The sequence below is a fragment of the Opisthocomus hoazin genome, chromosome 22 (assembly GCF_030867145.1).
Source record: "Opisthocomus hoazin isolate bOpiHoa1 chromosome 22, bOpiHoa1.hap1, whole genome shotgun sequence".
NCBI lineage: Eukaryota > Metazoa > Chordata > Aves > Opisthocomiformes > Opisthocomidae > Opisthocomus > Opisthocomus hoazin.
Window position 1 is genome coordinate 4112571 of NC_134435.1, and position 27576 is coordinate 4140146.

At 48.8% G+C, this 27576-nt stretch overlaps 1 protein-coding gene across 4 annotated transcripts; it reads left to right on the forward strand.

Moving 5' to 3' along the window:
• Positions 1–4144: 4144 nt before the first annotated feature.
• SLC25A48 (solute carrier family 25 member 48) lies at positions 4145–27576 on the forward strand. Of its 4 annotated transcripts, XM_075441754.1 has the most exons (8): positions 4145–4605; positions 6642–6685; positions 10191–10262; positions 10839–11091; positions 12124–12372; positions 13864–13997; positions 17083–17212; positions 17798–17885. In XM_075441754.1, exons 1-7 carry the CDS (start codon positions 4560–4562, stop codon positions 17203–17205), a joined length of 921 nt encoding a protein of 306 aa, XP_075297869.1. In that variant the 5' UTR covers positions 4145–4559; the 3' UTR covers positions 17206–17212; positions 17798–17885. The 4 variants fall into 4 exon arrangements, with proteins under 4 accessions (XP_075297869.1, XP_075297870.1, XP_075297867.1 ...); XM_075441755.1 differs by lacking the exons at positions 17083–17212; positions 17798–17885 and adding an exon at positions 26586–27576; XM_075441752.1 differs by lacking the exon at positions 17083–17212 and having other exon boundaries at positions 17798–19737.

The window sequence follows — 27576 nt, forward strand, 5'->3', positions numbered from 1 at the left end:
CCTGTTCTCCAGAAACTGTGGCGGAGGAAGACCTCAGTATGCCGGAGAAGGCTGTTCATGGTCCTCAAGAGAAGATGCTGGGTGGTGCTAGGGGGCTGTTCATGGGACATCTGCCCTGATTGCCCACTGGTGCTCAGCCAGGCTGTGATCTGCAGAGGTTATGTTGGGTGTAACTGGGAAATCTCCTGGTCCCTTAAGGCTGAGGGCAGCTTGTCGCACGAGTTCTGCTCCAGCATTGTGCAACTGCACCAGCTGAGTCTTGCCTTTAGGTCTGGAGACAGATTCTCACGGGACATCAGCTACTTCAGGCATTTGTCAGAGGTGTTCCCTATATAAAAGCACAAGCAAATGGGTGATGAAAAGACGAGAGGATTCCCCTCACTGCCTAGTTATTTCTGGGACGCAATTCCTCTGGTAAAACCTACCCAGGTCCTGGGCAAGGAAGGGCAGAAAAGAGCTTTGCAGCCGTTCATAGCAGGGCCCTCCATGCCTGCTTCTGGTGTTGTCGTAGTCCCTAATCCATCTTCCACGCACATTCCTGCAGAGAAAGCGCTCATGTTTTTCTGCCTGCAGAAATGAGCCTGTCTAGTAGCTTCTGGAGGGGATAACTATTTCTGCTATGTGGTCCCTGACATGTCTTCCTGCTGCCTACATCTGCCTGATTGCTGTAGCCCACGGAGTTGTCCTCTTCTCACCGCTTGCACATTGCTTCGAGGTGTTTTAATGTACTGGCCTCTGCTCCTGGGACTCAGCACCTCAGAGGGACACCAAGCATTAGATTCTGATGAGCAGTGATTCTGGCTGCAGCAGCGAGGTTTAACGTTGCTCTGCTTGTATCTTGCCCAGCAGCTTAAGCCCTTATATGTTATTAATAGGTTAATATTCGAAAGGAATTTATCCCTGGATCAGCTGTATTTCCAGTGAAATGCATCCTAGCCCAGCAATCTTTTACAGCTGGACAATAAATTTATTATCCCTTTTCATCTCTAACATATTCTGTCCCTGCTGAGTTGTTTCTTTAATTCCCAGAGTGGTTGAGTGTGAATCTACCAAGAGTTACTGAGTCTGCCCCAGTCCCTGCACTGCAGTGCTCACCCACAGAAAATATACAGCTCCTGGTAAGATGGTGGGAAATTTCTTCCTTTTTATCAGTTGGATTATAAACCTGCTGTGGAAAGAATGTAAGCTGGTCAAAAGAGTGTGGTATAGTGAAAACTGATGGGTTTATGGTTGAGGAGGAGGCAGAATCCAGAGTGTTCTGGATGACACAACCTCCCTGTTCCCTCCTCTTGGCAGGAGGAAGAGGATTCCTCATCCCTAATCAAAACCACACTCATCTCCCTCTGACCAACACTTGCTGCGAGTGGCTACAAGCCCAGGCAGGGATCCAGAGCAGCAGAAAGCATGGATCCCTTCCCAGTTATCCATACAGCACTGCTGCCTGTTATGTGCAAGAGGAGATCCTCCAGCAGCTGGGAGGTGGAGGTGTACGCGCAGGTCTCAACCAGGAGCAGCGTATCTGATGCTGTCAGCTGAAGATAAGAGTCACGGAGCTTCTCAGCCCACGGGCAGGACTCAGCTGTGCTCTGGCAAGTCTTTTTGGGTGCAAAGATGCCCCTGCTAGTGCAACTGCCCAAAGCAGGGGAGTTCTGCTTTGCTTTAATGGGTCCCAGTTCATTCCAGTATAACAGCAGTTCGGCAAAATGCTTGCAGACAGACCAGCAGTGGCACAGGTTCCGTGTGCGTAACCGCTGAGACGTGCTGCACACCCCCTCCCAAACCACGGAGGAGCAGGGCATCGAGGGGCCAAGCGAACAGTGACCGCTGCCAGCTTGCGCATGGCTCTCTGCCCGCTCTGGGGCCGATTTCCAGATTTGGGGCATTGCTACCAGCAGCCGAGGGCAAAAGCCGTCAGTGTCCTGCACCCCTGCAGGCTGCTGGGGTGAGCATGTCCCCAGACACAGCTGCGAGGGCATCTCAGTTCTCCTTCTACGTCCATCCCGGCTTCTCCACCTTCCTATTCTAGGCTAGGAGCTGTTTACAATACAGTCTCCATAACATTTGGTTTCAACTTTTGGTTCGACGTCGCACAAAGACCATTTTCAGTATTTTTCCTGAGTTAGCAGATGTTCTGAATTTGGCGTGAGTGGAAATGTGTCGCTCCTTGTTGAAGAGATTTCACGTGACTGATGATTAATGCTGCTATCTGAATAATTAGCTCATTCTGTCAGCTTTTCTTCTGGCTTTGCAAGAAAACACGCATGAAAAATAAAGACAATATCCTCTTTCTGTATTACTGTATACATAGAATCACATTTCTTCTAAAAAGAAGAAAGCAAATTTATTTGAGAAAACAAATAACTGAGAAGTTTCCACAGTGCTTGTGCACAGATGTTGTCTCCAACATTTATCGAGGACCAGAGTCCGGCTAAAACCCACTCTGCACCATTAGGGACCTGGTGCTGGAGGAAAACCCTCCTTGTGGAGAACGTGCATTGTTATCCACATTGAAAAATCTAAAGTTTCAGGCGTAGATTATCTGAGCTGATAACTATGCACCTAATATCAAATTTCTATAAGCAATTTCTAGACAAAAGCTTCCTTCAGCCAACTCGGTGATAAGGTTTCTTGTGTACATGTGCAGGCACATAAGGGGACATTGTTTTAAGGTCGGCTTGAATCATTATGTCTCTTTTTGTTGAAAATATTAATTTACCAATGGAAATTCAAATACTAATTATTTAAGCAAAAATTTTAAATATTTATATTTTCAGCCAGTATTCTGGTGTTCAGGATTTCTTGCTTATGAACTATCAACATTTTCCGTAGTTACCACAATATGTAGACAAAATATATTTCAGCAAAACCCAGTCTGGTATTCCAAGCAGGCAATGTAGCAACCCTGATGCCAATCTCTTTAGACAGCCTCCAAAACTGATCCAGGGAACTGGTCTCTGCAGAAATCTGACCTCCGCAGAACAAAAATCGCTTTGGGCTGTGGCAAATCACAGCCAGGTGAGACAGATGCACACGTACGTACGGTGGCACGGGGCCAAGGCAGCTTCGACAGAGCAAAGTCGTGCCCCTGCAGTCCAAGAGGAGTTTGCTGACGGAGGCGGTGAGCACGAGGATATCCGTGCTCCGGTTACGGAGCAGAAGGACGTCGCGCTGTTGAGTGGCTGGTGCTATTCAGGCATAAGATATTGGATTTTACTAACTGAAAGTACCACACAGGAGGCAAAATAGCCAGGCTGGGCTCAAAATCAGGTATTCACCACTCAGGAAAGAGAGCCCAGTCTTCAGTGTCTATCAGAAAGGCACGTTAGGAATTGCCAGAATAGGGTTTGAGATCAAAACAGAGAATATCTTTACGCTGCTGAGTGCCTGGTTTGTTCCTGTCACTTGTGGTTCTGGATGCCCCGTTCAAAGACTTCAAAAAAAAAAAGACTGAAGAGGGTGAAAAGGAGCATCTTGCATGAAAGGGGAACTAAACAGGGCTGGGCTCCGGACTCTGGGAAAGCCAGGACTGGAGGAGAAGCAGGTACTAGAAAATTGTGAATACTGTGGAGAAGGAAGGGCGTAGCAAGAAATTGTTCATTGCTTGCCAAAATACAGAAACTGCGGGTTATCTCCTGAAAGGATAACACAGAAATCGGGGGGATCTCCTGAAAGGTAATACAGAAATCGGAGGGATCTTCTGAAAGGATAACGCAGAAATTGGGGGTAATCTCCTGAAAAGCTAATACAAAATTTGGGGGGATCTCCTGAAAAAGTAAGGCGGCGTGATTTCGGTGAAGCGCATGGAGATGTTTTCCAGCCGAGTAAGGCTCCGTGAGTTCCCCTCTTTGTCTCTGGACTCACATCTTTAATTTCAGCGCTCACAGCACGCTTCCCCCCAGCCCCCCGCTTTCTCCTCTCCCCGCAGACCCCCCCCCCCGCTCCCCGTTGCTGGCCGAAGCGGCGATGCTGCTTCTCCCGCCCCTCGCTGCGACCAACCCCAGCGCGGTCCGACCCCCGCTAGCACCGGTCCCACGGGGGAACACCGCCGGCACACCCACCCCACCCCCACCCCCACCCCCCCACCCGCCCGAGACCCTCCCCGCCGCCGGCCCCTCCGCGGCGCCTTTAAGGCCCGGTGCGTGATGTAACAACGGCTCCCAGGCACCGCGCGGCGAACGCGGGGCTGCCGGGGCGCGCGGCCGGGGGAGACCCCTGCTAGGAGGGGGGGGACCCCAGCCCGGTGGGACCCCCAGCCTAGAGGGACCCCCTGCCCGGTGGGACCCCCTGCCCGGCGGGGACCCCCTGCGAGCAGGAGACCCCCTGCCCCGAGGGAGCCCCTGCCCCGAGGGACCCCGTGCCCGGCGGGGACTGCTGCCCGGTGGGGACCACTCCAAGGAGGAGACCCCTGCCCAGCGCGGACCGGGCGGGGACCCCTGCAAGGAGGAGACACCTGCCCAGCGAGGACCCAGCGGTGACCCCCATCGCGGCGGTGACCCCCATCCCGGAGGGACCCCCATCCCGGAGGGACCCCCTGCCCGGCGGGGACCCCCTGCCCCGCCATGGACAGTCTCCAGCTGCAGGACTTCGCGGCGGGCTGGGTGGGCGGTAAGTGGTGCCGTGGACTCGGGGTGGTGGTGGTGGTGGGGGGGTCTGTCGGGGGGAAGGCAGCGGTGGGGGGACAGGAGCGTGCGTGGGAATAAAATCCCGCGCGTCCACCTATGATCTGTAGGCGCTCGCAGCAGCAGATGCGCGGTTTGCTTTGCTCTGCTTTGCTTTGGCTCAGAAGTGCGGTTTAATCCGATTTCCACGGGCGGGATACTTCAAATTGAAGTGTCCGTACGTGTGATGTGATGCTGCTGTGCGCCCGGGGCGGGGGGCGGCTGCCAGAGCCACCCCGCATGCCCCCGGTCTCGCCGGCTCCCCGCTCCTTGCTCTCCCGGCTGGAAGCACCGTTGGGATCAGAGGGGAGCAGCCAACCTGGGGTCCCCCAGCCACGCACCCTCCCGGGACTGGCACCGCCCAGCTTTGACCCCCCAGGTCCCGACGGGGCAAACGGGCTGACAGCCAGGGCGGCGATGCTGGCGGCGAGGGCTATCGATCCGCTGCGCTGAAAATGCCGACCGCAAACCCCCGCAAGACAACGTGCCAGAAAGAAATGGAAACGCGAGGATGCGGGGAGGTGCCAGTAGTGTAGTTTTACAAAACTGGAAGTTCCCACTGGGTTTAAGAGCTGGGAAGGTGCACGGCAAAGCTGCCCCGCTCCCTGGACGGGCAGAGGGGCAACCGCAGCACCGGCCGCCGCAGAGCAGAGCTCTGCCCAAGCCACCGCTCACGCCAGGCTCAGGAAGGGGCTGTGAGACGGCTGACGGATCCTGACCGGCCGGACGAGGTGAAGAGGTTAGCTGACTGTAAAAAAACCCAGAACAGCCGGATTTTGGATCCGTGCAGCCAGCGGAGGCTGTGCAGCACGCAGTCGCTTCCTCTGCCCCACTGACCCTGCGGTATTGCCACACTCCCCCGGCGTGGGATAGGGTGTCTGGAGGGTGACCAGCCACCAGCGCTCAGTGTCGGTGGCAGCAGCCAGTTGTCATGTGTAGTGCTGGACCACAGGTGGTCTCAGGTTAAGGTTGAGGTGGAGAGGGGAGATTTTATAACTCATTTTTGAGCAAATTCATAATGTGTTGACCATAAACATGATGCTCTTTTCAGTCCTAATCCACTACAAGCGAGGAATTTCATGCAGTCTCTAAAGCACTTGAGGACACTGGTTTGCAGGGAGACTTGCAGATGGGGAAGAAGCACAGACCACCCACCATCTCCACAAACACCCTGAAAACTGCCAGGGTTGTTTGCTATAAGGACACAAATCCGCATCCTGGCCATGGCACATGGGTTGCTCCATCCTCCAGGAGATAGAGGACATCAAGCCCTGCTCTGCCCTGTGCAGTGGCTCCTGGCAGCAAGTGGCACTGGGAGGTGGGCAGGATGGTGTCAGGGAACGGGCCAGTTTCTCCTAGAGAACCACAGGGAATGCAGCTGGATGGACTGTAGAGATCGATACAGAGCAGGATCCTCTTTATGGGAATCATCTGTGATGGATACCTCTACTAACTGCTCTTAAAATGGCAAAGCATGGGGGTTCACAGTTCCCATCAGCAGCCAGCTCTAAAGCATCTCTATCTGAGCCAGGAGAAAGCATTTCCTTCTGTCTAACCTGAGTCTTACCATTTCAAGGCGAAAAATTTCCATGAGCTTACAAGATGGCAAGAGGGGTTGTTCACAGGCAGGACATACAAATCATAGAATCATAGGTTGGAAAAAACCTCTAAGATCATCAAGTCCAACCATCCACCCAACACCACTATGCCCACTAAATACACCACCTCCTCCTCCTGCTCAGGTGCCTTGGAGATGTAAACTTGATGGCATCCAGGAGAGTATTCCAGGAAAGATGCGCAAGGGTTTCTGCCCAGCTCTCACCTGTTGCCAGAGACAGGGCACTGTGCTGGGCATTGCTCTGCCTTGGCCAAGCACAACTCTTCCTAAAGAAAGCTCTCCTCCTCCCCCACAAACCCATCGCTCCCTGTCCCGTCAAAAAAGCTTCTTCAATGTTTTGTGTAATCCTTTGCTTTCATCCCCAGGAGCTGCCAGCGTGGTTGTGGGCCACCCCCTGGACACGATCAAGGTAAACCACTTTGAGCCGTCACCACCCAAAGCCCCACCGGCGGGGAGGTGGCCTCTCTCTAGATGATGTTTCCAAGGACCTTCACTTCCCCCATCATCCCAAGGGGGAATTTAGCCCAGGTAGAAATGTTTTTGTAGACTTCAGCCTTTCTTCCTCTCCAATGCTCATTTTGAATGGGAAACTAAAAGAACTGGCTGATATGTTTGAATTCCTTGGGTGAGGATTAATGCTGAAAATTAAACCTGGCCTCACTTAATGTTTGGTTTATGGAACAGTTCTGCCAATGTTTTATCAAACTTTGCCACAGACAGGTATTCAAAGGGCAGCGGGGGAACTATATTTGTTTTGCTGCAGGCACATTTTTACGTGTTTTCCTAGAGTTGGCGACACTGGAAGGGCAGAGTGTTGAAATTGTTATCCCAGGGCTACGTGACGCAATATTTACTATTCCTGCAAACCAATTATTCTTCAGAGGAAATGATTTAGGGATGTAAGAAGATATTTTCTAGCATGATGCAGACAACCCCACACACACCCCAATACAACCTGACCCAACCAAGTTGACCATCCCTACTGACGCAGGGATACAGAGGAAGATCCTGTTCTTTCTCCTCGCTCTTTTTGCACAGTGTGGTGGGCATCTCTGGCCAGCTTTCATTGCTTCAACTCCTCTGCCCATGTGCTCCGATCTGGTTCGAGCCTCGTGGCTGGCACCCGGAGGGGCTCTCAGATGTGGCAGACCCAAGAGCCAGCGGTTCTGTTTGCACCTTAGAGACCCTTGGAGGGGGATGGGGAGGAGGCAGGGTCCAGCATGGCCCATGCCACATCCTTCCCCCAGCTATCACAGCCATCCCCTTGCACACAAACAGCTCTCCTGGGGTTGGGAGGTGGCCTGCCAGCCCTATCCTTTCGGAACTTCTAAGGTGGTATCAGCCCTGGGAGCATCTCCACGCGGGAGGAGCTGCAAGGGTGTCCCCATCACCCGATGCAGCAGGGCCAGGGCATGGGCAGCGCAGACAGGCTCTGCTCAGGGTTGCCAAGGCAATCCCCATCTCAGGCCAGCGGTCAGGGCTTCGTTGCCAGGTTTGGGGGAGTTTGGCAACAACTGAGCGAGGATCCTGCTGGGAAGCAGCGAGTTTCTGGATGCCAAGAAAGAGCGAGACCATCCTTCAGTGCTTATAAAGACAACTGTCAGGCTGACCCCTCTGTGGCCCTTGGCTTTGGACATTGCCTGGGAATACCAACTAGGCAGACTTGTTACCTTTCCAAATTTAGGGGAAGGGAAGTCGAAAGGAGAGTTTTTACATGGCACTAAGGCAGCAAAGCAGCAGCTCAGCGGCATTCGGAGCCTTCCGGGGATGGGGGGGTCCTTCCCCACCAGGAGGAGTGGGCAGGACTGAACGAGGGGTTGGATGGGGTTTGTGGTATCCACACCGTGGTTCCCATCAAGGAGGCCGGCTCCTTCAGCTGGCCCCTTCCCAGCGTCACAGCTGCCATCAAACCCAAGCGGCTGTTTTTTCCATCGCTTTGCAAAACTCCAAATAGTTTTACATTTACTTACTTTTCATCCTCTGTATTGCATTCATTTCCCCAGAACTTTCTTCAGTTTCTGGGTGTCACCCAAGAGCCCTGTCTAATTAAAAGGTAACAAAACAGGAGAATTTTCCTGAGGAATATCCATACTGGTATCAGCTGACTCGAACAGAGATGCCAGCAGGGATTTCAGGGCCAGGTGTTAACAGCTTCACTAAGGGGCATGTGTGCAAGGAGCAGCTTGTGCAGACACTCAGTTGCCCTCAGTTACTCAAAAAATGTATTAACTTGAAGCTATGAATACCTGGTTACTCTGTAAAAGAAAAAAAAACAAGCCCGTGGAGGCAAAATGGAAACATCTGTGCTATGCATGCAGATGAAGCCAGGAGGGAACGCAGGGCTGTGCACTGCCGTCACCCTGTCCCGGTTCCCCGGGGTGCAGCCAGCCTCCCCCCGGTCCCCCCGGTCCCCGTCACCGCCGGGGCGAGTCACGGCGTGCGCAGGTTTGTGCCCACGGCCCGGGCCTGCCCGCGTTGCACAATGAGCCGTAGCCGGCATCTTCATGCACCAGCTTGTTTATAAGGGCTCAGTAAACAGTCTGGGTTTGCTGCTGGCGTCTCTGTGGCCTCTGGCCAGGCACGGGGCGGTGCTGGGTGCGGGCAGACGGCTGCACAGAGCAGCCCCGGGGTGAACCCGGGCTTTGGTCCTTCTCGCTCCCCAGCCAGGGTCCCGCAGCAGCACCCCACCGATGAGGCTCTTACAGGGCTCTGGGCCAAATGACTGTGTCATCCAACCTGCTGTTTGCTGGCCAGAAGATCTCCCCAGGCACGAACTCCGGGGGACACACACTCATTTAGGCTTTAAACGCTCAGATAAAGTCCCTGGTTCACCCTGGTGTAAGTCGGGGCTGTGCTGCTGTGGGGGACTGGGCATTTGCCTGCAGCACAGGTTGGCACTGTCCCTCCAGGCTTCATTCCGCCATTCCCGCTAGCAGCATTGCGGATGGGTATGACCAGAAGTGTTGTCCCCATTCCCTAAAAACATCCCCGACAGAGCACTCCTGAGTGTCTTCCCATAACAAATGAGCTCTGGCCTCAGCCAAGGTCAGTTGCTGAAGCCACAGGTCCTGTGAACCAAACAGGGTTTCGATTTCCTCACGCACCTCCAAGCCCTCAAAATGCATCATTTGTTAGGATTTTTTTATTGCAAACTTGTAAGCAGCTTGAATGAAAGATGATCTACATATATGTGTGTGTATATACATATTTTATATATATATATGTGAGAAGGGGAAAGCCTGCTGAATCGTACAGGCTCTGTCGTGACTTACACGCCATTTCTCACAGCTGTTGTAGGCATTTTTGGAAGGCTTATAACCGTTGCTTTCCAGAAACAAAATGTCTTTGTTGGAAATGATGTAAAAACGTATTTTTGAGTGAAGCATGGAGAATTTCTGAGATGGAGCCAAATTATTTTTGGCTCTGTTTAGTATTTCTGTGTCTTAAAATCCACCTTGGATGGGAAGGGCCCTGGAAGCCTCCCCAGGGAACTCCCCTCTCCATCCTTCAGCAAGGCATCCCAGCCTCCCCTGAGAGTCCCCAAACAGAGCAGAGCACATCACTCTCCATTTTCCACACAAATCATGACCCTGCCAATGACAGCACCGCACACCAGCAGTCTGCTGCGAGCGCTGTGCCGGGCCGGGGTCACCGGTCTGGACTCGAGAGCAATTGGACAGTCATCGATTCCAGATGTTGCAGAAAGCTTCAGACCTCCGAGGTCCCTTCTAGCCCTGCTTCTGGCAAAGTTCAAGGGGGTTGGATGCATATATATCTTATTTTATTGCTCTGTTTTCTTTACAGCTAAGGAAGGATTCGCTCTCAAAGCAAAGTGCACATTGTTTACATAGCATGAGCTTTCACTGGGCTGGAGGCACGGGATTTTAATTGCTTTTCATGAATGTGTTTTGCAGACTCGTTTGCAAGCTGGACAAGGGTATGGAAATACACTCAACTGTGTTCTCACTGTGTACAGAAATGAGTCTGTAAGTACTTATTTAAAATGTGCTGGTAGAAAATGCAAATAAATATATAGATAAATACAAGCAATTGTACAAAATCACTGTTGACACCAGCAGTTACATGAAGACCAATAAAGTTGGTGCAGTTGAGCCTGCAAATCCCTACAGCATTGTCTTGTTTAAGGTAACTCTCTTGGTCATTCCCATAGGGAAAAGAGAGGTTCCTGGCACGGAGTGATAAATGACACTGCTCGTGTCTCCACATAGGTCAGGGTGTTACATCCACAGCGGCTCTTTTGCTTGTACCTGCTGGCAAAGCTCTGCTGGAGGTATTTTGCTGACTTTGGTGATGCCAAAAGAAGCTGGCCATAAGAGGGACTTCTACGTGGGTTCCTGTTCTTTGAGCACATCCTGTGTTCTGCACAATCTTCACAAATCCTTAGCAGCACGAATTAATTTTAATTTGCTCAGCGTGTGTGAACGGTTGGTTCCAGGAGACATCTGCTACTTGGATTTACATTTGTGGCCTGATAGACAAATTGGGGTTTACTCTGCTCAGTCCCGTTCGCTCTCTTAACTCCTGCCCCTGTCCCCGGGTAGGTGGCCGGCTTCTTCAAAGGCATGTCCTTCCCGCTGGCCAGCATCGCCGTCTACAGCTCCGTGGTGTTCGGCGTCTTCAGCAACACGCAGCGGCTCCTCAGCCAGCTCCGCCACGCAGAGCCAGCCCGCGCCCCGGTGCTCGCCGACGTGGCTCTGGCCAGCATGGTGGCAGGGTTCATCTCCGTGGGCATCGGCACTCCTGTGGACCTGGTGAAGATAAGGCTACAGATGCAAACACAGCCGTACATCAAAGGTAGGAAGCAAGAGTTTCTTATTCCTTTCTCTGCCAGTTCTTGGTGTTTATTGAGAGCTTTAGGACAACAGGCCCAGCTTTCTGCTGCCTTGTGCCACCACAGTTGAGCTAAAAATGCTTCCTTCTGCTCCAGGATGAACCCTGTCCTGCTCAGCTCAAGGGAGGGTTTTTGTCAGCAACACTGATCAGATCTCCGCTGGCATTTCCAGCTGATTGGGATCTCTGACGAACACAGGGGCAGGTCTGCTCAGGACTAGGAGCTGCGGGAGCTGCCTTCCCCACATGGCCATGGGGCAGGAACAGCGAGTCCCCGGGCTGCCGTGTCCCCTGGAGACCCCACCAGCAGCACCACGGCTGCCAGCAGTGCTGCCAGCTCCCCATCTACTGCTGCACACTCTCAGTCCCACATGTATGTGCCCATAAACCCCCCTCTGCTATTCCACCCTCTCTTCAACAATTTCCCAGGTACATTTGAAAACCACTGGTGTATTCAGGGCGGGGTTACAGGTAAGCCAGGTGCAGGCAAGACCTTCCTCGTGATTACAGTTGGGGTGTTTAACTGTGAAACATTGACATTTTTGTATTGCTTTGATAAAATAATATTGTGTCCATTTTTAAAAGCCTCCATGCAGCTTAGAAACCTAATGCTCTCTCCAAAAGCAACTTGGTCTACATGGGAAGGGCCTGACTCCGAAGATGTCAAGGCTTTCAAAGATGCAGCTTGGCACCAGATGTGGTTGAAATCCATGAAAATTGGGCACATAGCCTTAAACTCATTTGGAAATCTCACTGGGCACATACCTACTGGGAAGCTTGCAATACATCGCAGAAAAATCAGCCCTGAAGTGTGCAAACGTCTTTCAAAAATGGACCTAAGTCCCCTTTCTAAAAACTTTCTTCCAATCTACATCTTGATCCCATCCAAGAAAATGGGTGGCAGCAATTTCTGCCCGTTGGATGGCGGTGGACTCTTGAAAGGAATCCTGTAGCAATACAGCTATTATAACAGCGGTATCTTTTTTTTTTTTGCAGCAAACGTTAAACTAAAGCCCACAGTTCCCGGATTTCCTGTGTACCAGGGCCCAGTTCACTGCTTTAGGACAGTCCTGCAGAAAGAGGGGATAGCAGGAATATACCGAGGCGCGGGAGCAATGCTTCTGAGGGATGTTCCTGGGTACTGCCTCTATTTCATCCCCTACACTTTTTTCTGTGGATGGATTACCCCTGATGGATGCATCTCCCCTAATCCCTCCTCCGTCTGGCTGGCAGGGGGTGTAGCAGGTAAACACCATTTTTTTCCCACAGCACTGGCCAAACAAGAACAGGAAGGTTCCCAGGGGTGGCTCAGGGGCCGCCACATCCTCCTGGTCACCAGGAGAGGACATGGGGCTGAATGACCTTCCTGGCCAAGGACCAGGTTCCCTGGCACCACGGCTGTGCTTTATGACTTGACAAACTCTATGGAAGTGTTGTTATCAGATCTTCATCAGGCTCAATGTCAGCGAGAGGGAAACTAGCCAGCGCCTTCATCTCCACGGATGTCTCCTGGCAGCCTGAGTATCACATTGCCAGTGATACATGGCAGCCAAGATGTCTCCAGAAGAGGATTTCAACCTGTTGGCTGCCCACCAGGAGGGTGTGCACCCTACTTGCACGCAGCAGAAGCAGAGTTAACTGCTATTGATCTTCCTTTTTTCCTGCGTACAGCTGCCAGTATCATAGAATTATTAAGGTTGGAAAAGACCTCTAAGATCTTCAAGTCCAACCGTCAATGCAACACCACAATCCCTGCTAAAGCATGTCCTGAAGTGCCATGTTTACAGGTTTTCTGAACACCTCCAGGCATGGTGACTCAACCACCTCCCTGATCAGCCTGTTTCAATGCCTGATCACTCTTACAGTAAAGGAATTTTTCATAATATCCAATCTAAACCTCCCCTGACGCATCTTGAGGCCATTAAGTAAGACCTGAGGCCATTAAGTAAGACTGGCGTGTGCCTGCTCCACCATGCTTACATGCATAAGGTCACCCCTACACCCACTCCCCATTTCTTGGCCATTTCTAAATTGCGGACCCCTAAATGCAGAACAATCCTTAGCTCAGGTAATGATTACAAAACGACCTCTCCATTTCTCCTACTAATAAACAGAGCCCTGGCCAGCTTCTCCAATATGCCCAACACTCACACAGGTCCAGACAAACCCTTCTCTGTCCAACTGGGCCATGTATTGTGGTCACAAGCTGACCTTTTCAGAGAGGCAAACCATCCCACCCGTCTGCGGGCTAATCAATGTAAACAGACGGTTTCTTTATAAGAATGATGACATATCTCAGCCACGTGGAACCTAATCCTGGTTGCATGAGATGGACCAGCCTCTTATTTGCATTCTCAGCTAAACTTTGTTTTTCAACAGTATCATCTGAGGACTCCAGTTTCTCTGAAATTGCCCCAAGCGGCGGTTCCCAGCAGCTTGGGCTCTTCCCACGGCACGTCCATGCTCCACCAGAAACACAGCAGAAGATGCATTTGCACCTGAGGCAGAACCTGCTGGTTTGGTTACCAGCGTAACCCCCATAATCTCGATGCTTCTTCCAGAAACAGGGAACTTTACTCCCAGAAATACCGTTCCTGTGCCTGAGCAGGGTGAATGCCCTGAAACAAAAACCCTAGGAATACGATGTGGTAGATGAGAGGTGAATTGCTGAGTTCACTGACCTGCGGCCAAGGAAATATAGAGAGAAGCTGTTCAAATACTTCTGCGTTTTTCTAGGAGCCATTTCCTGGGGGACTGCTACTCCAATGGACGTTGTGAAAAGTCGACTTCAGGCAGATGGAGTTTATTTAAACAAGTACAAAGGGACCCTTGACTGTATCTTGCAGAGCTACCAGAATGAAGGCTTAAAAGTAAGTGGTATTTGAAGTAAAATCTGGGTACCAGGTATTTCATTTTCAATTGGGAAATACAATGGCTGTTACAAACCTATTTGCAGGGTTGAGAGACAGCTAAAGCCAGTTACTGCTAAATGATAATAATAACAGCAGGTAATGATAGTGCAGATTCTTTCTAAATCATAATCGTGTGAGTAATAATGCGCCTTACAGCAATGAAAAATGAATGACTGGAGGTCATGGTCTGCTGGTGTGATTAACTTAAAATGACACTTCATGTCAGTGCATTTAATAGCGCATATGATTTGACTTATTACACATCAGAGGTAGGAAACCTTGCCTCTGTGATTGCTTCTACAAAATGCAGAGGTCACATATTTCCCGTTGACACTGAAGTCGATGGGAACTGATTCCAGCGGGACCACGCTGGCACCCATGGTGCGTTTCATCGCCGTGGGCAGTCCTTTGGTGACACTGATGCCATGGTTTGCACCAGTCACACTTATTTTGCACCAAGACACAGCTGAGGGATTGAAAATGCTCTTAAATCAGAATTGCTTTGGCTTCAAAAGTGAAGGAGGGCTGCGTGCCAAAAAAACCTTATCTCCTTTTTCTGACTTTGTCTATTAGTGTAATAGAAGTTGTTTGTTCTACCTGCAAACTTTGCCTCGGCTAAATGTGAATGGCAGAGAACCAGAGTCGGCAGCTTTATTGCGCTGCCAATGCAGGGTTACAGAAGCGTCTTCTGATACTGAAATAAATCTGTATTTAAGTTGTCATCAAAACATCACGTGGGCTTTTAGCTCCAAAGTGTCAATTTTCACATTCTGAGGGAAAAGTAAGAAGTTAAAAAAAGAAAAATAACCTGCAAAATCACAAGGCAGTGTGATTTCAGTATTTGTGAACATGCCACTGTGCTATGCCAGCCCTGACAGGAGCCTGCAGTTTGGTTCGGTTTTTGCCATGGAGTGAAGCAAGTCACAGTCGCACCAAGCAGAGGCACCTGGAGAGATGCTAAAGACCATGCTCGGATGGTCAGAGGAGGGTCAGGGTGCCCCGGGCTCTCCGCAGACCACCGGCCCTGCACGCTCGGTTTACCACGCAGTTTCACAGTGAAGCACAGGGTGGCTGAAAAGGGAATTTCCATGTGTTTTCCCTTCTTTCTCCATCCCCACCCTCACCCCTACCTTCCTTGTCCTGCCTGAATATTAACAACTAATTCAGGCACTTAGCTGTTTTCGTCTGAGGTCTGAGCTGCCTGCAGTTCTTCTGCTCTTATGCCTGGCACTGGGACCAAAGCCAGCAATAGTAATAGTTGATGATAACTGAGTAATAGCTGATGATAAGACTAGATCCTTCTCTCATAGGGAAAACCCTTTTATATGTTGGGAGACACACAACTGATAAACAGCAAACCTAGCTCGGCATGTTTTCATTCTGGGATAAAGGAACAGCATTTGCAGTGCTGAAAATAACTGCCTGGTGTACCCAAAAAAATGTAAATTTAGCCCTCTTCATTCTCCATAGTCAGGTGTGTTCACTCTGATGGGAAGAATTTATGCCTCTGGGCTTTGCTTCATAAATCTTCATTATTATTAAACTTGGCTCTCTTGTGTTACTTTATGGATACTGTTAAACTTTGAATTTCCTCCCAGAGAAGTCTATCTTTCCTAGCAAAATAAAACACCCCAATAAATCAAGTAATATCCTAAATGTCCCAATATTGCAATTTCATATTGCAAACTCCATCCTGAACAACGTGAAGATGTTTTGATTGTCTTACACAAGTCAGCACCATGCACTGGATTTATTGGATACAAGATGTGGTGGCGTTTAGCAGAGCTCAGTATTTCAGGAGAAATACTGGTTAGACACTTAAATCTATGAGCTTCTGGTCTTGGAGCCGAGATCTTCCATGCATTCTCACAGCAGCTGTGGGAGTTTTGCCTTTGCAGAGCCTGGAAGGGGGCTTGCTTTGCTGATGTTACTTTTTGTGTCTGTTCCGAACTTCTGGTGTTTAGATTAGTGACCGCAGTGATTAGCCTGGGTGGTGAACGGAGTGATTTTGTGAGAAACAGGCCAGCAGAGATCCTCCCCGCAATCATTATTGTAAATAAGTACAGCCCAGAGCGAGGGGTTGGGGCACACCCTTGCACACGCCAGGCAGTAGTGTTTGCAGTGAGTGGGGGTTTCGAACGGGGACAAGCCAATGTCAGGAGCGACAAGGGCCCCTTCTCCACTTCCCAAAAAGCACTTTACTGTTCAAGCACTTAAAAGCCACAGGGTCTTTCACTCTTGTAAGCGCCAGCATATTATTAAAAATATATATATGGAGCAGAATGGGGAAGTCTGGCTGTGTAAATTCATATTTATTATCTTAATGAAAGAAAGCTCTGGGATATGTATGAGCACCAAAGCTTGACCTTAGGAAGTCACATGTGAAAATATCAGCTTCTGTCAAGTATTTTTTTCCAAATCCAGTGGCGAGAGATAGTTCTCAGCAAGGTACAGAGTAAATCTAGCTTTCAGCTGATTGAGAAATTGTTCTACGCTCAAAGGTGAAACCTGCAGGACAGTCTGCATGGCACAGTTGGCTCGCAGCCACACCTCTCCATTTCCCAAACGTCTTTTGCACCCACAGACCCAGCCCTGGGAGTCTAACCATTTGCTGCATGAAAGCAACAGCCTTCTCGTTGTACCCTGGGGTCTGCGTGATCCTCACCTGCTTGGGTGTGCAAAGGGAAAGAGGACCCGTTGCTAGGCAGGACAACACTGGAAGACGTTTTAGATTTCTCACTTTCTGCTCTACACCAGTGTTATGAGGCCACTTTTTACCCTTTACCTCTTGTAGCTCTTGCTAGCAGATACAGAGGGGCGTCCATAGAGAGCATGGAGCACAATGATACCAAACCAGTGACTTCTGCCATTGCGTTTCCTTATCAGTGCAGACTTCAGCAAAGACCAGCAGTGAAAGCGTATCTCCTGAGCAAACCAAGATTTGGTTCTTCAGGATCCCACTATGACTTCATTCAATGTTTTCTTCTTCTTCTTGAAATAGCCAGTATATTCCTATGCTCTAACCTTTCTCCATCCCCAACAGGTGTTTTTTAGGGGCATCACGGTCAATGCAGTGCGAGGATTCCCAATGAGTTCAGCCATGTTTCTTGGCTATGAACTTTCCCTCAAAGCAATGAAAAGAGACCAAACTGAGACCAATCCTTAACTTCCAGGTCAGCGCATAAAGAGCCTCTAGCTTTACTAAAATTAGAGAATTAATCTTTGAAACAAATGGAGTTGCAATTGTATAGATCCTCTGAAAGTCAGATAACTTACATGGGTACCTACCTCTGAATAGTCAAACACTTTTGAAATTTGGGTCTGTGGGATTTGGAGCAGACAATAAATGTGCTGATGGAGTTCGGTTTCATTCCAGATGTCCTGGAATTCCGTTACAATCTGTTCTGATTGTTGTGATTGTTTTGATGAGTGTGAATCAGAAAAGAAAATCTGAAAGAAGAATATTCTCTTATGTTTTATAAGTTTTGAAACACCATTCTCACTAAAGTCCCTGCACAATATCCTTTCCTCCTTTGATCCATCCACACAGATCTGAAATTAAGTCCTTTCAAAGTGTCTTGAGTATCAGCTCACACTTTTGCTCTTTCTCTCATAAACCTCGGGTTGCATAAAGGAGCAGCATTAAAAATACCTGATTACAGCAACTTTTTTAGCAGTTAAATACTCAAGATTATTCTTGGCAGTCTTTGCTGTTTTCTGCAGTACGTTATAAACCTCCTTCTTTCTTATTTCAAAAGTGTTGCCAAGAAGACCTGAAAGTCTCCTACTGTCCTGAGCCAAATCAGCAGTGTGGTGTTGGTGAGGGCTCAGCTGCTCTGACTGAAGTCTTCCGTCCTGCGCCTACAGCATCTGGTTCCTCTTCTGCCACAGACTTAGTCCTTGGAGGACACCAAAAACTGCACCAGCTCAATCAAATCCAAAGACATTTTTCTTATCAAATCTTTCACTCTGTTGTCTAAGGGCACCTTAATATTCCCTATACTGGTGTTGGACTTTTTCACTGATGCCGTTTCCCCATTGACCTTTTTCCCATTGACTGAACAGAACAACTTACTTCCCTTACCCACACGAGCGAGATATATCCAACACCAGCCCACTCGACATCAGCTGAGGGAAGGTCTTTCATACAACACTGCCTATAATGCTCATCTGTTTTGTGAACAAGGAACAGGAGAGGTGTGACGGGTGCACCAGCACTTTTCGTATAGGAAAGTCTGGATTCCCACCAAATCCTAAGCTGCTTTCAGGATCAACGAAATGGATGACTCCACCTGTATGAAGTAATAATCATATTTTACACCACAGAACTCTCCAGTTTGCCGCAATTGGGCAAGATTATCATGAAAAGATGTGAAGGGCTTCAACAGCTTCAGTTTGTTATCCAAGATATAAATTAAATTGGGAAACAGGAGGATGTTAAATTCAGAGACTAAGCTGTTTGTTTTCTTCAGAAAACAGTAAAACAAGTCCGCATTTCATATAGATGGCTGCCTATTAATTTACCCAACTTGACTTGTGTGGCCCTCCAGGGACCTGCTGGCGGTATCTCGTTAGGCCATCTGATTTCCCTGACGTGACAGTCTGGCTTGCCAACTGCCAAATCCTGCAGACATCACTTTGCAGCCTTGAGAGACCACCCGCAAAGGAATTCTCTTTAAAGGATGCAGAGTTTATCTCCAATCATTCTCTAAAATACATGGGCCAGCTTCAGACCTCCAGCTCTTTGCTGCAATCCCACTAAGACAACTGGGGCAAACCCAGATCTCCCTTTGGTCTACCTCAGCCTTTCAATTATTCCAAGATCTTTTACATCATGATTATTTCTGTTTATACTGTTAAATATCTCCATGCTTTAGTTTCTAAGCATGGAGCTTCTGATGCCAAAACCCAAGAAGAACCAGATCTGCTGGGACAAGAGGACTCCAGTGGCACTGGGATGAGAGGCTGAGGGGTAACAGCCTCGCAAGCAGAGGGACATTCAGCATGGGAGAACAGTCTGGGACAATGCCATCCTCTGGGAAATGTATGGTTCCCGCCATCGTCCTCTGGAGAAGAAAAGCTCTGAGGAAAAAGCCCAGTAACAGCAGTTTTAGCAGATGCTCTCATAAAGGTTTCTAAAGACAGCCTGAAGCAGCTGTCAGGCTTTCCTCCAGGAAAGAAGGAGGAGGAAAGAGAAGGTCCTACGTCCTCTTCCCTGGATGAACGGAGGAATTGGTGAAAAGACTTGAAAACCTCAGCAGACAGTGCCTAAAACCTCAGGTCTGGAGCAGTACTCAGAAATGAGGTCTCCAACCTTGGTCTCCTCTTCGCTGGGGCCCAAATTAAAAACAGAATTGTGGCTTCCCTCAAAACTGGCCTTAAAAAGTGGGAGAAACAGCTAGTGTTGCTTCATTTCAGGACTTGCAGGCAAGGAGGCTCATGGTGCCTTTGAGCTTGGCAAAAGCACAGAGAACTGTTTTTGATAAACAAGACGGATAAAATCAATGAGCCTTCACACAAGTATTTGTTGCTGGCTGCATTTAAGGATTCATCCTTTCCAGGTTACCTATTCTAATATATATACATAAAACATGTTCTCTAGACGTGTGATGTCATATGTCTCCAGGGATAATACTTGGGGAGACTGTTTTTTTGGTGCAAATAAATGATGTTACTTATCTGCCTGCATTATGTAAAATGGACTATGAATTAATTAAACTGATGAGGTTGGCAATGAGCTGTGTATCTGAATGATCCTGCTCTCACCATGCCCAGGTTTGGTGTGTTCAGTGCTCCCCGTGAAGCCCCAGACCCATGCTGGAGTCACATGGTGATTTTTCCTGATATTCTTCGTCCAGTTAAACCATTTTTGAGATGGATGCCGAGGACTTACTTGGACAAAACTCTCGTGTAACACACACCTGCCAGAAGGAGCTCTCAGGGAGAGCTGTGGACTGTCTGGTATTGAAAGGGAGCAGAGGGCAGAAAGCTTTTAATATAAAAATATGCAAAGCAAGAAGGAGGTGAACAAAAGGCTTTGGCCACATGATGGCATCCTCATCCGTGGCAGGGCACAGCTGTGTGCTGCTCGCCGCATCGCTTTCGAGCTGCCAGGCAATCTCTTTCTGCCTTGCTCCATTCATCCTCAAGCCCAGGTTTGCTTCCAGACCAGCGCACGCTCCCTTCCCAACGGGGCAGCCCACACCAGGCAGCGTGCAGGTGATTTTGGGGTGACCCTGCCCCGCCAATGGCTTCCCTAGTCCTGGATGCACTCGTTAACGAGTGTATCACCCCGTTAGCATCCATAGACAAACCACCATAGGCAGAGCAGCGTCGGGTTGGAGCACGAGGGTTTTGAGGGTGACAGCAGCCCTGGCCACCACGCAGGAGGTTGGGCTGATGCTGGTCAGGTGCAGCAGGGTCGGGACAAGCAGCGTTTGAGGCATGGCACTTCACGGCACGGTTGTACGCATTGCTGTGGTGGATCACTGCAGATCCCTGAACATGGAGCCCGATAAATGATGTAGTCTTGCTTTTGATGTAGCGAGTGCCTGGCTGTCGCTGAGGAAAGAAGTCCAGTGGTGGGGCTGGGTGACACCACAGGGGCTCAGCCCCATGTCTCAACGATGAGGGATGCCAATTGCAATTTATGCACGCAGAGACTTGACAGGTCTGTGTCTTGAGAATGGTTTTCTTTATGATCTATCAAATACATTAATTTTTAGAGATAGTATCAATATCATTATCCATTGATAGAAATTAGGATCTCTAAGGAATCCTCTTCGGGGACCTGTTGATGGGAGTTTAAAACAGTGCCTTGCCTGGCAGGCAAACAGCCATACATACAGCTGTTTCAAGCCCCTTGTAGGGGGCATTGATTGCATATGTTGGTGGTTTTGTCCCTGAAGTAAACGAAAGAAAAATACCCCATGTCAACACAATTCAGGACACGGACCTGCTCCTCTGTCAGTGCTGCAGCCGTAGTGACCTGCCGTCGGTGGCACGCTGCCCAGCACCATGCGCGCTGGAGCGGGAGAAGGCAGCTGCTTGATAGCTTGTTCACAGATGCTCACAAAGCCCCAAGCTTCTACCAGAAATGCAGTAAATCCTGAAATTGGTAAAAAAATGAGATGGGAGACCAGAAGGACCTACTTCGACACTTTTCTCACCTGGGAGATGAAAGCACACTCAGACCCATCATGCCTTAAATGAGTCTGTAATTGCCCGACTCATATGTTGCTCGTGGTGTTCCAGCTCTTACAACACCCCATATTACTTAATGAGATGCTGGCTGTGTAGCTGTTTTTCCCAGTTTCCCAGTTTATGCACTATGTAGTGCTATGGAAGGGAAAAAAGTAGCTTATTTCCCCATTTTAAAAACCCAAACAAACAGGAACCAATTTCCCAGTGAAAAGCTGTTTTTCTGGACAACAGCTCTGACCTAGAAGGTCTTTGGTGCTGGGAGAAGCCTTGCGGTGCCCACGGGGTGCGAGGTGGGAGCAGGCTGGGGCTGCCCTCCGGCCAGGGGACAAGGAGGGGTCCACCTCACCCCCCTGTTTCTGCATCCCCACTGCTCCTGGGCACCTATCATGTCCTTGAGTCTTTCTCCCAGGCAGGGTGCAGCTGACAAGCCGTGTAGGGGCTTGTCCCCAGCGGTTTTAGTGACTGCTGAACCTCTGCCTGTGATGGCTCTGGGCCAGGCTGAGATTTTCTCATGCCTCAGGCGTCCCTGCCTGGCGTGTCCAAACGTCGGGGGAAGGCGATATCACAGTCCTCATCTCAGTTTCTCTTTTTCTGTTGTACTCTGAGACAGAGGAGTAGGTGACGTCTTTGCAGGCATTAAGATATATCTCCTAGGTTTATCTGAAGTTCCTTGTTTTGTTGTAGAGGTTGTTATAGTGGAGATTTCTCTCCTAGACATTGCATTCATGTAAACCAAGAAAGCCAATGCCTGTCTTGTACCGGTGAAGAAAATGGTAAAGGAGTCAGAAGAAGTTATGACATCCAAGGAGAGAAATGAGAAGAAGTTCAAGCTGCAAAATTAAATATAAACTGCACAAGAACAGCTTCCTTTCTCTAAAGACATCTTCTGCCTATATATGCTCCTATAGTGATGCACAGACTGATCACTGCCAACTTAGATAAGTAGTGTGTGAAATATCCTTCCAGAGGTAGGCTCCAAAGGGAATTAAGCCGTGCACTGAGGCGAAATTGAAGTCATTACATTGATTTTCATAGTAGTTATCCTAAACTGTCCATCCTGTAACAGCTCCCCGGTCAGACACTAGTGGAACACTCAAGCTGTTAAGAGCCATACACGTAGCAGAGGGACAGTGTCTTTTTATGGGGTTCTCAGAGGTTCCATATGAGGTTTCACTGTAAGCATAGGTGAAATAGCAAGGCTACTGGACTGTAGATCACCAACTTTCTGAAAAGAATATAAAAGTCCTCCTCAGTGATGGAGAAAGCAATGAATAACCTTGGGTCACAAGATTTGGAGAAACAAGAAACTCGTAACAGGGGAAGCCCAGGCTGAGACTGCCCTGCCGCCAACACCCAGTGCTTCAAGGCTGGCACCTACATGGCCTCGCCCTGGCACCAGGACTTACATCGCTCATCTTCATGGATTGGACTGGCTCACCGTCTATTCCCCCATGTTTCAAAACATTCAGCACGAACGTAGACTGCTTTACACACAGTATAGAAAATCCTGCCAACTCTAATGGAAGAGGGCCAGCCTATTCTTACTGACGGAACTAGGTGTGAACCAATATCCGTGCTTATTTCGATATTAAACTGTGATTGCCGTGTTTCAATCAAGCAGTCTGCAGGTGGTTTTTCCATGCTTCCAGCATGGACAGCAAGCTGCCCTGCGGGTATGGCTATTGGAGGGCTCTAACGCAGCCATGGAGTGAATGCCTTGCGCTGTCTGTCTGTCCTGCGTGTTCAACTTTCCTCTGCATGCTGCGCTGAGAGGGAAACCCAGCACCCACGGCCATCTCACAGTGGGACAAGCAAGGAAGGGTGAGTGGATTTACGATCTGACAGCTCTGCAATGTTTCTCTTTCCTGGTGTGAAAGCGGTCAGGCCCACAAAAGGAGATGCTCAAGTGAGAGCAATGGCATCAGGAAAATCTTAAAATACAAGAGAACTGGTGACCTTTGTGGACAATTCCTGCTTTCCTCTGCTTACTTTTGGAGACTGCTGGTTGTGAGATGCACTTGCAAAATGTATGGCTGGCATGTTGCTGTCAGGGCTTTTTGCTTTTAGATGCCTCAGCTCTTGCTAAATATCATTGCAGCATGGAAAGCCCGCTAGAAAACCCAGAAAAGCTACGGTGGCTGTATTAGTGCATGAAACAAGGACAACTCGCAGCTCAGAAGGTCCCTTTCAGGTGTGCTCCCCCATCTCACAGCTCCTGAGCACCCCTAGTTTTGATCAGTTAGTTTAAATGGCTTCAAATTAATTCAAACTCTTCTGAAACTAGAGGGCTCCATTACCAACAGAAGCTAACGTGAGTCCTGAGGGCATCCCATGGTCCATCTGCTAGTACACAGCAGAGCGTGTGGCTATCAGGAGGTGCCACTGCCCTCTTCAAGACGTCGTGTGAAATGTTCCCTGAGTTCATCTGGATTTTACACCTTTCTGTCATAGGCAATCTTGATATTACTATGCTATGGTTTACCCTTTCTTGGAGGAATTAGAATGACCCTATTTTCCTTTATTTCTACACTAGCATGTGTCATCCTTATCTAAAAGAAAGAAAAAAAAAATACTCCAAGCCACCTTATCTCTGGAAAATGAAACTACCAATAGCATCTTTTCATTTGTGGTCTTTGCGAGCTCTTACATCTTGATCAGTGCACACAGCAAATCTAAAACAAGCTGGTATGTTATCTTGATATTTTTCTTCTATAGGGAATCTTTTTTATACATTAAAAAAAACCCAAACTCTACAGAATTTCTGGGAAACACTACAGTGGGATGCAAATTCTCTTATGAGAACTCAGAAGATCTGGAGGTTCATGCTGACCAAGCTAAACTAGTTATTTGGAAACTGGACACTTGCGCGACATTCTCAGTCAATCAACCTCTCATCAAAATAGGTGGATTAAAAGAGAGTATCTCCCAACAGGATATAGAATGCTTAGGGCTGGAAAGGACCTGTAGATGAGGATTTTCAAAAGAGCCGGAGGGAATGGCCTGTAAGAGACCACAGAAATGTATGGGGAGGTTTTGCGTGTTCACCTTTTCCAAACACCTGTTCTGGGCTGAAATCTTACAGTGCTGTTACTCGAAAGTTGTGATCCTGAACCAGGCACGCCCAGCTGATCTGCTGCCTTGGCGTTGGCCGTGCCCTTGGCTGCAGGAGCTCTCTGCCTGCTTCTTTACCCTGCTCATCCACTGCATCCTTTAGCATCTGGGGTGGTGATGTAACTATGGGATATGCAATCTGCTAACACATGGTCCTGCCCAGGCTGACCACGGCCAGTTTCCCCACTCCAGTTTCCCAATGGCAACGTAGGGGATGTTTCTATGGGCTCGTGCACCCACCACCTTTGAGCTTGGTGAGCTTTATTAAAAACTCTGGGTTTCAGTTCTTCATGTTGTTTCTGTTTTTTCCCAGCCGGAAAGCTTAAAAGGGAAGAAAAAACTTCAGAAAGACCAGACTTAGCATTGGTGGCTCCCCACTTTGACCACCAGCCTTTCGAGGCTTGTGGGTCTGTGACCTGGGGGGAAAGTGGACTTACACAGTCACCCTCCTACCTACTGATAATTTGGCAACTGAATTTATTATTAATTTCTTTCAGTTTATTTGAGCAACGGTTGAAATAACTCTATTTCCTCTCTGCATTTTGGCCTGTGTGGCTGAAAGAGACTTTAAGGGACAGGAACAGAGGGAGATCGGATACCTAGACATGAGGATGGAAAATAAACCACTGATTGCATTTAACACACAAATGACAACGTATTTGTGAAAACACGTTGCCGCAGCTGGTCATCAAAATAAAGACTTTTAAAAAACCAAAACTGTTTAAAGATGATATTAAAAAGCTGGTCTTTTGGGATGGCAGCAAATACTTACTTTCATGGTCTTTGGATCAGCCTCTAAATGCTGGAACAGAGCCCAAACTCTCCAAAGAGAAGCTGTAACCAGTGCCACTTGCTTCTGTGCCCAGTCCACTGCTGCTCTAACCAATACATAGAAAGTTCTTTCTCTACCAGTTTGACTTCTGGTGATTTCCGATTCACTGTAAACTGAATACAGCTTCTCTGGTGAACTGTTTGCCCTGGAGCAACAACAGCAGGAGACAGATCTCTGTAAGCAATCAAACAGAAATGAAAAGATGTAGAGATAGTGCTGGCACCGCCAGCAGATAGACTGCGAGGAGGAGCCGCAGGTTCGGGGAGCAGCTCGGGAGCCGTCCTGGAAGCTCTGCCATTCTGATTTTCAGCTAGTAACAAAAATATGGATCTTGTCCCTTTGGGCTGTAGGTCTAGGAAGAATTTGTCTGATCTGCTTACTGTCCAGTGAACATAATTACATCTCACATATGGAAAGGTCCTAATTATGTATCTTGCATACAATTCATGCCACCAATTGTTTTCACTTACAGAGCATGGCAGCTGCCTTGAGACATCATTCCTTAGGTGAAGAGGCCCTAGAGACCCTGCTAAGTATATCAGATTTTCTAAAATCATTCCAAAGATAGGCAAAATAGGATTTCTAATTAACATATTTTTCTTAAAAACGAGAAGCAGTAGAAACTCCAGGCTGTCATGAAGACCCCCCTGCCCCTCTCTCCTTGCACAACCTTGGCTGAATCAAAGATACTTTTGAATTCTTTCCTTTAAAATCATTCAAAATCGTTTCTTCAACCATCTGAGAAACCAAGTGTCCCACAAATGTTACACATCATTTATTTTCTTCAGGGATTTATGCTTTGAACTAATTGTTTCTAGCTCTTGCCGTGGGGCTTTACTGGCGGAAAGAGAGCAGCACGCCCACTGCTCTGCTTGAGCAAAAAGCTGTGTCCTCGAGGGAGACCTACCCGTCATGGAAGCCTCTTTACTGCTTTTCAGGGAATCATGGGCTCTTGATCACAAATCGATGATTTTAGCCCTCCTCTAACAGCCCAGTGCGTTGAGAGATGCCACTGCCTGGCTCCTGCAAGCCATCTGTCCGTGCGATGTACTTCCCTGCGTCTGTGGATCACAGCGTAGCCTGCTGCCAGCTTTAGCTTGGCACGGGAGGGTCTCTGGCATTTTCTAGGTATTCCCCTGCATGACAGCTGTAGCTGCCTAATGGGATGTACACTTCTCACACTAAATCACCTAAGGATGAACTTCAAGGAGAAGGCAGAGAGCATCTGCCCCAGCCTGGAGCCGGTGCTCGGGAGCAGGCAGCAAGGCAGGGGCAGGTTCTCTGCTCCCCTCAGCGTGCGGGCAGGCAGTGGAGCCAGGCTCAGCCAGATGAATCCTTTGCCGGTAGGCAAATGCCAGATTAAAACCAGAAAATTTCAACCCAATGTTTTCTCTTTCCAGGACAGTTTCCAGAGAGATCGCACTGATCCTTCAGCCAGACTGGCCAGCAGAAGGCTCAAGCTTTTGGAGACATCTTTAAGGCATAACAGGATTTAAGGCATAACTGCAGGGAAGCTTAAAAGACATCTAAATGACATCTGTAGGGCTACCGCTTGCTCTGCCAAGGAGTGCAACTTGACAGAAGGAAACCTCTGTGGCCACAGAAAGCTCTAGAAGACATTCAACCTGATTTGGAGACTCCATCTGAGAGAATTTCCAAGTTCAAACCATTTTGGTCACCTAGGACTGTTTTTGCATCCACACCTTTCTGCTTAAAAGGGAACGGGTGGGATGCAACATTGCAGTCAGCATTTGCACTCTGAGGGTCCGATCTTTATCTGCAAATCAGTGCACCTGCCCTTGGCAAAGGTGGCGATCTCAGTCAAGGGCTATGGGATCGCTCTCCGGGTGCAGCAGCTGTAATTCAGTGCGACAGCTTCTCCAGGCAGTGCTCCACAACTCCGTCCGTTTGTCTGTCTGCCCAACAGACCCCTGCAGCGTCACCAACTTTCTTTGAGAAAGGTCCTGCTTCAAATCCAGGGGGAAGCCAGCCTGCAGCCTGCCAGTTTGTTTTCTCAGGAACTTTGGCAATGCTGAACATTATTGTCTCTTCGCTTTCATGGAACGACAATTTACATAAGCAGAGGAGACAAAACCCACATCTGAAAAAAAAATGCTTTCGTAGATTTTTAACCATTGTTTCCTGTTGGGGTGTGATATCATAATGTTCAAATTAATCACTTCTGAGGAGCATTTGTGAATTTCCGCAGTACTAAAGTCACTGCAGTAGGTGACTCAATTCCACATTTGATTTCTCTAAAATGCTGTCCAAGCTAGTGGGAAAAATAGTGGGTACCTGGTATCGGTTTCATAATTGGGTTTTTCCATATTAGAATGGGAATTTTGTGAAGACTCAATTAAAAGGAGTGTCCTCCTATTCTTCTGTCACCCA

Bases quoted from the DNA above. Each gene is read 5' to 3' on its own strand.
- SLC25A48 (XM_075441752.1), top strand. From the start codon at position 4,560: ATGGACAGTCTCCAGCTGCAGGACTTCGCGGCGGGCTGGGTGGGCG. The intron at 10,263-10,838 runs GTAAGTACTTAT...GTCCCCGGGTAG, and splicing joins CTGTGTACAGAAATGAGTCT to GTGGCCGGCTTCTTCAAAGG. The intron at 12,373-13,863 runs GTAAACACCATT...GCGTTTTTCTAG, and splicing joins GCTGGCAGGGGGTGTAGCAG to GAGCCATTTCCTGGGGGACT.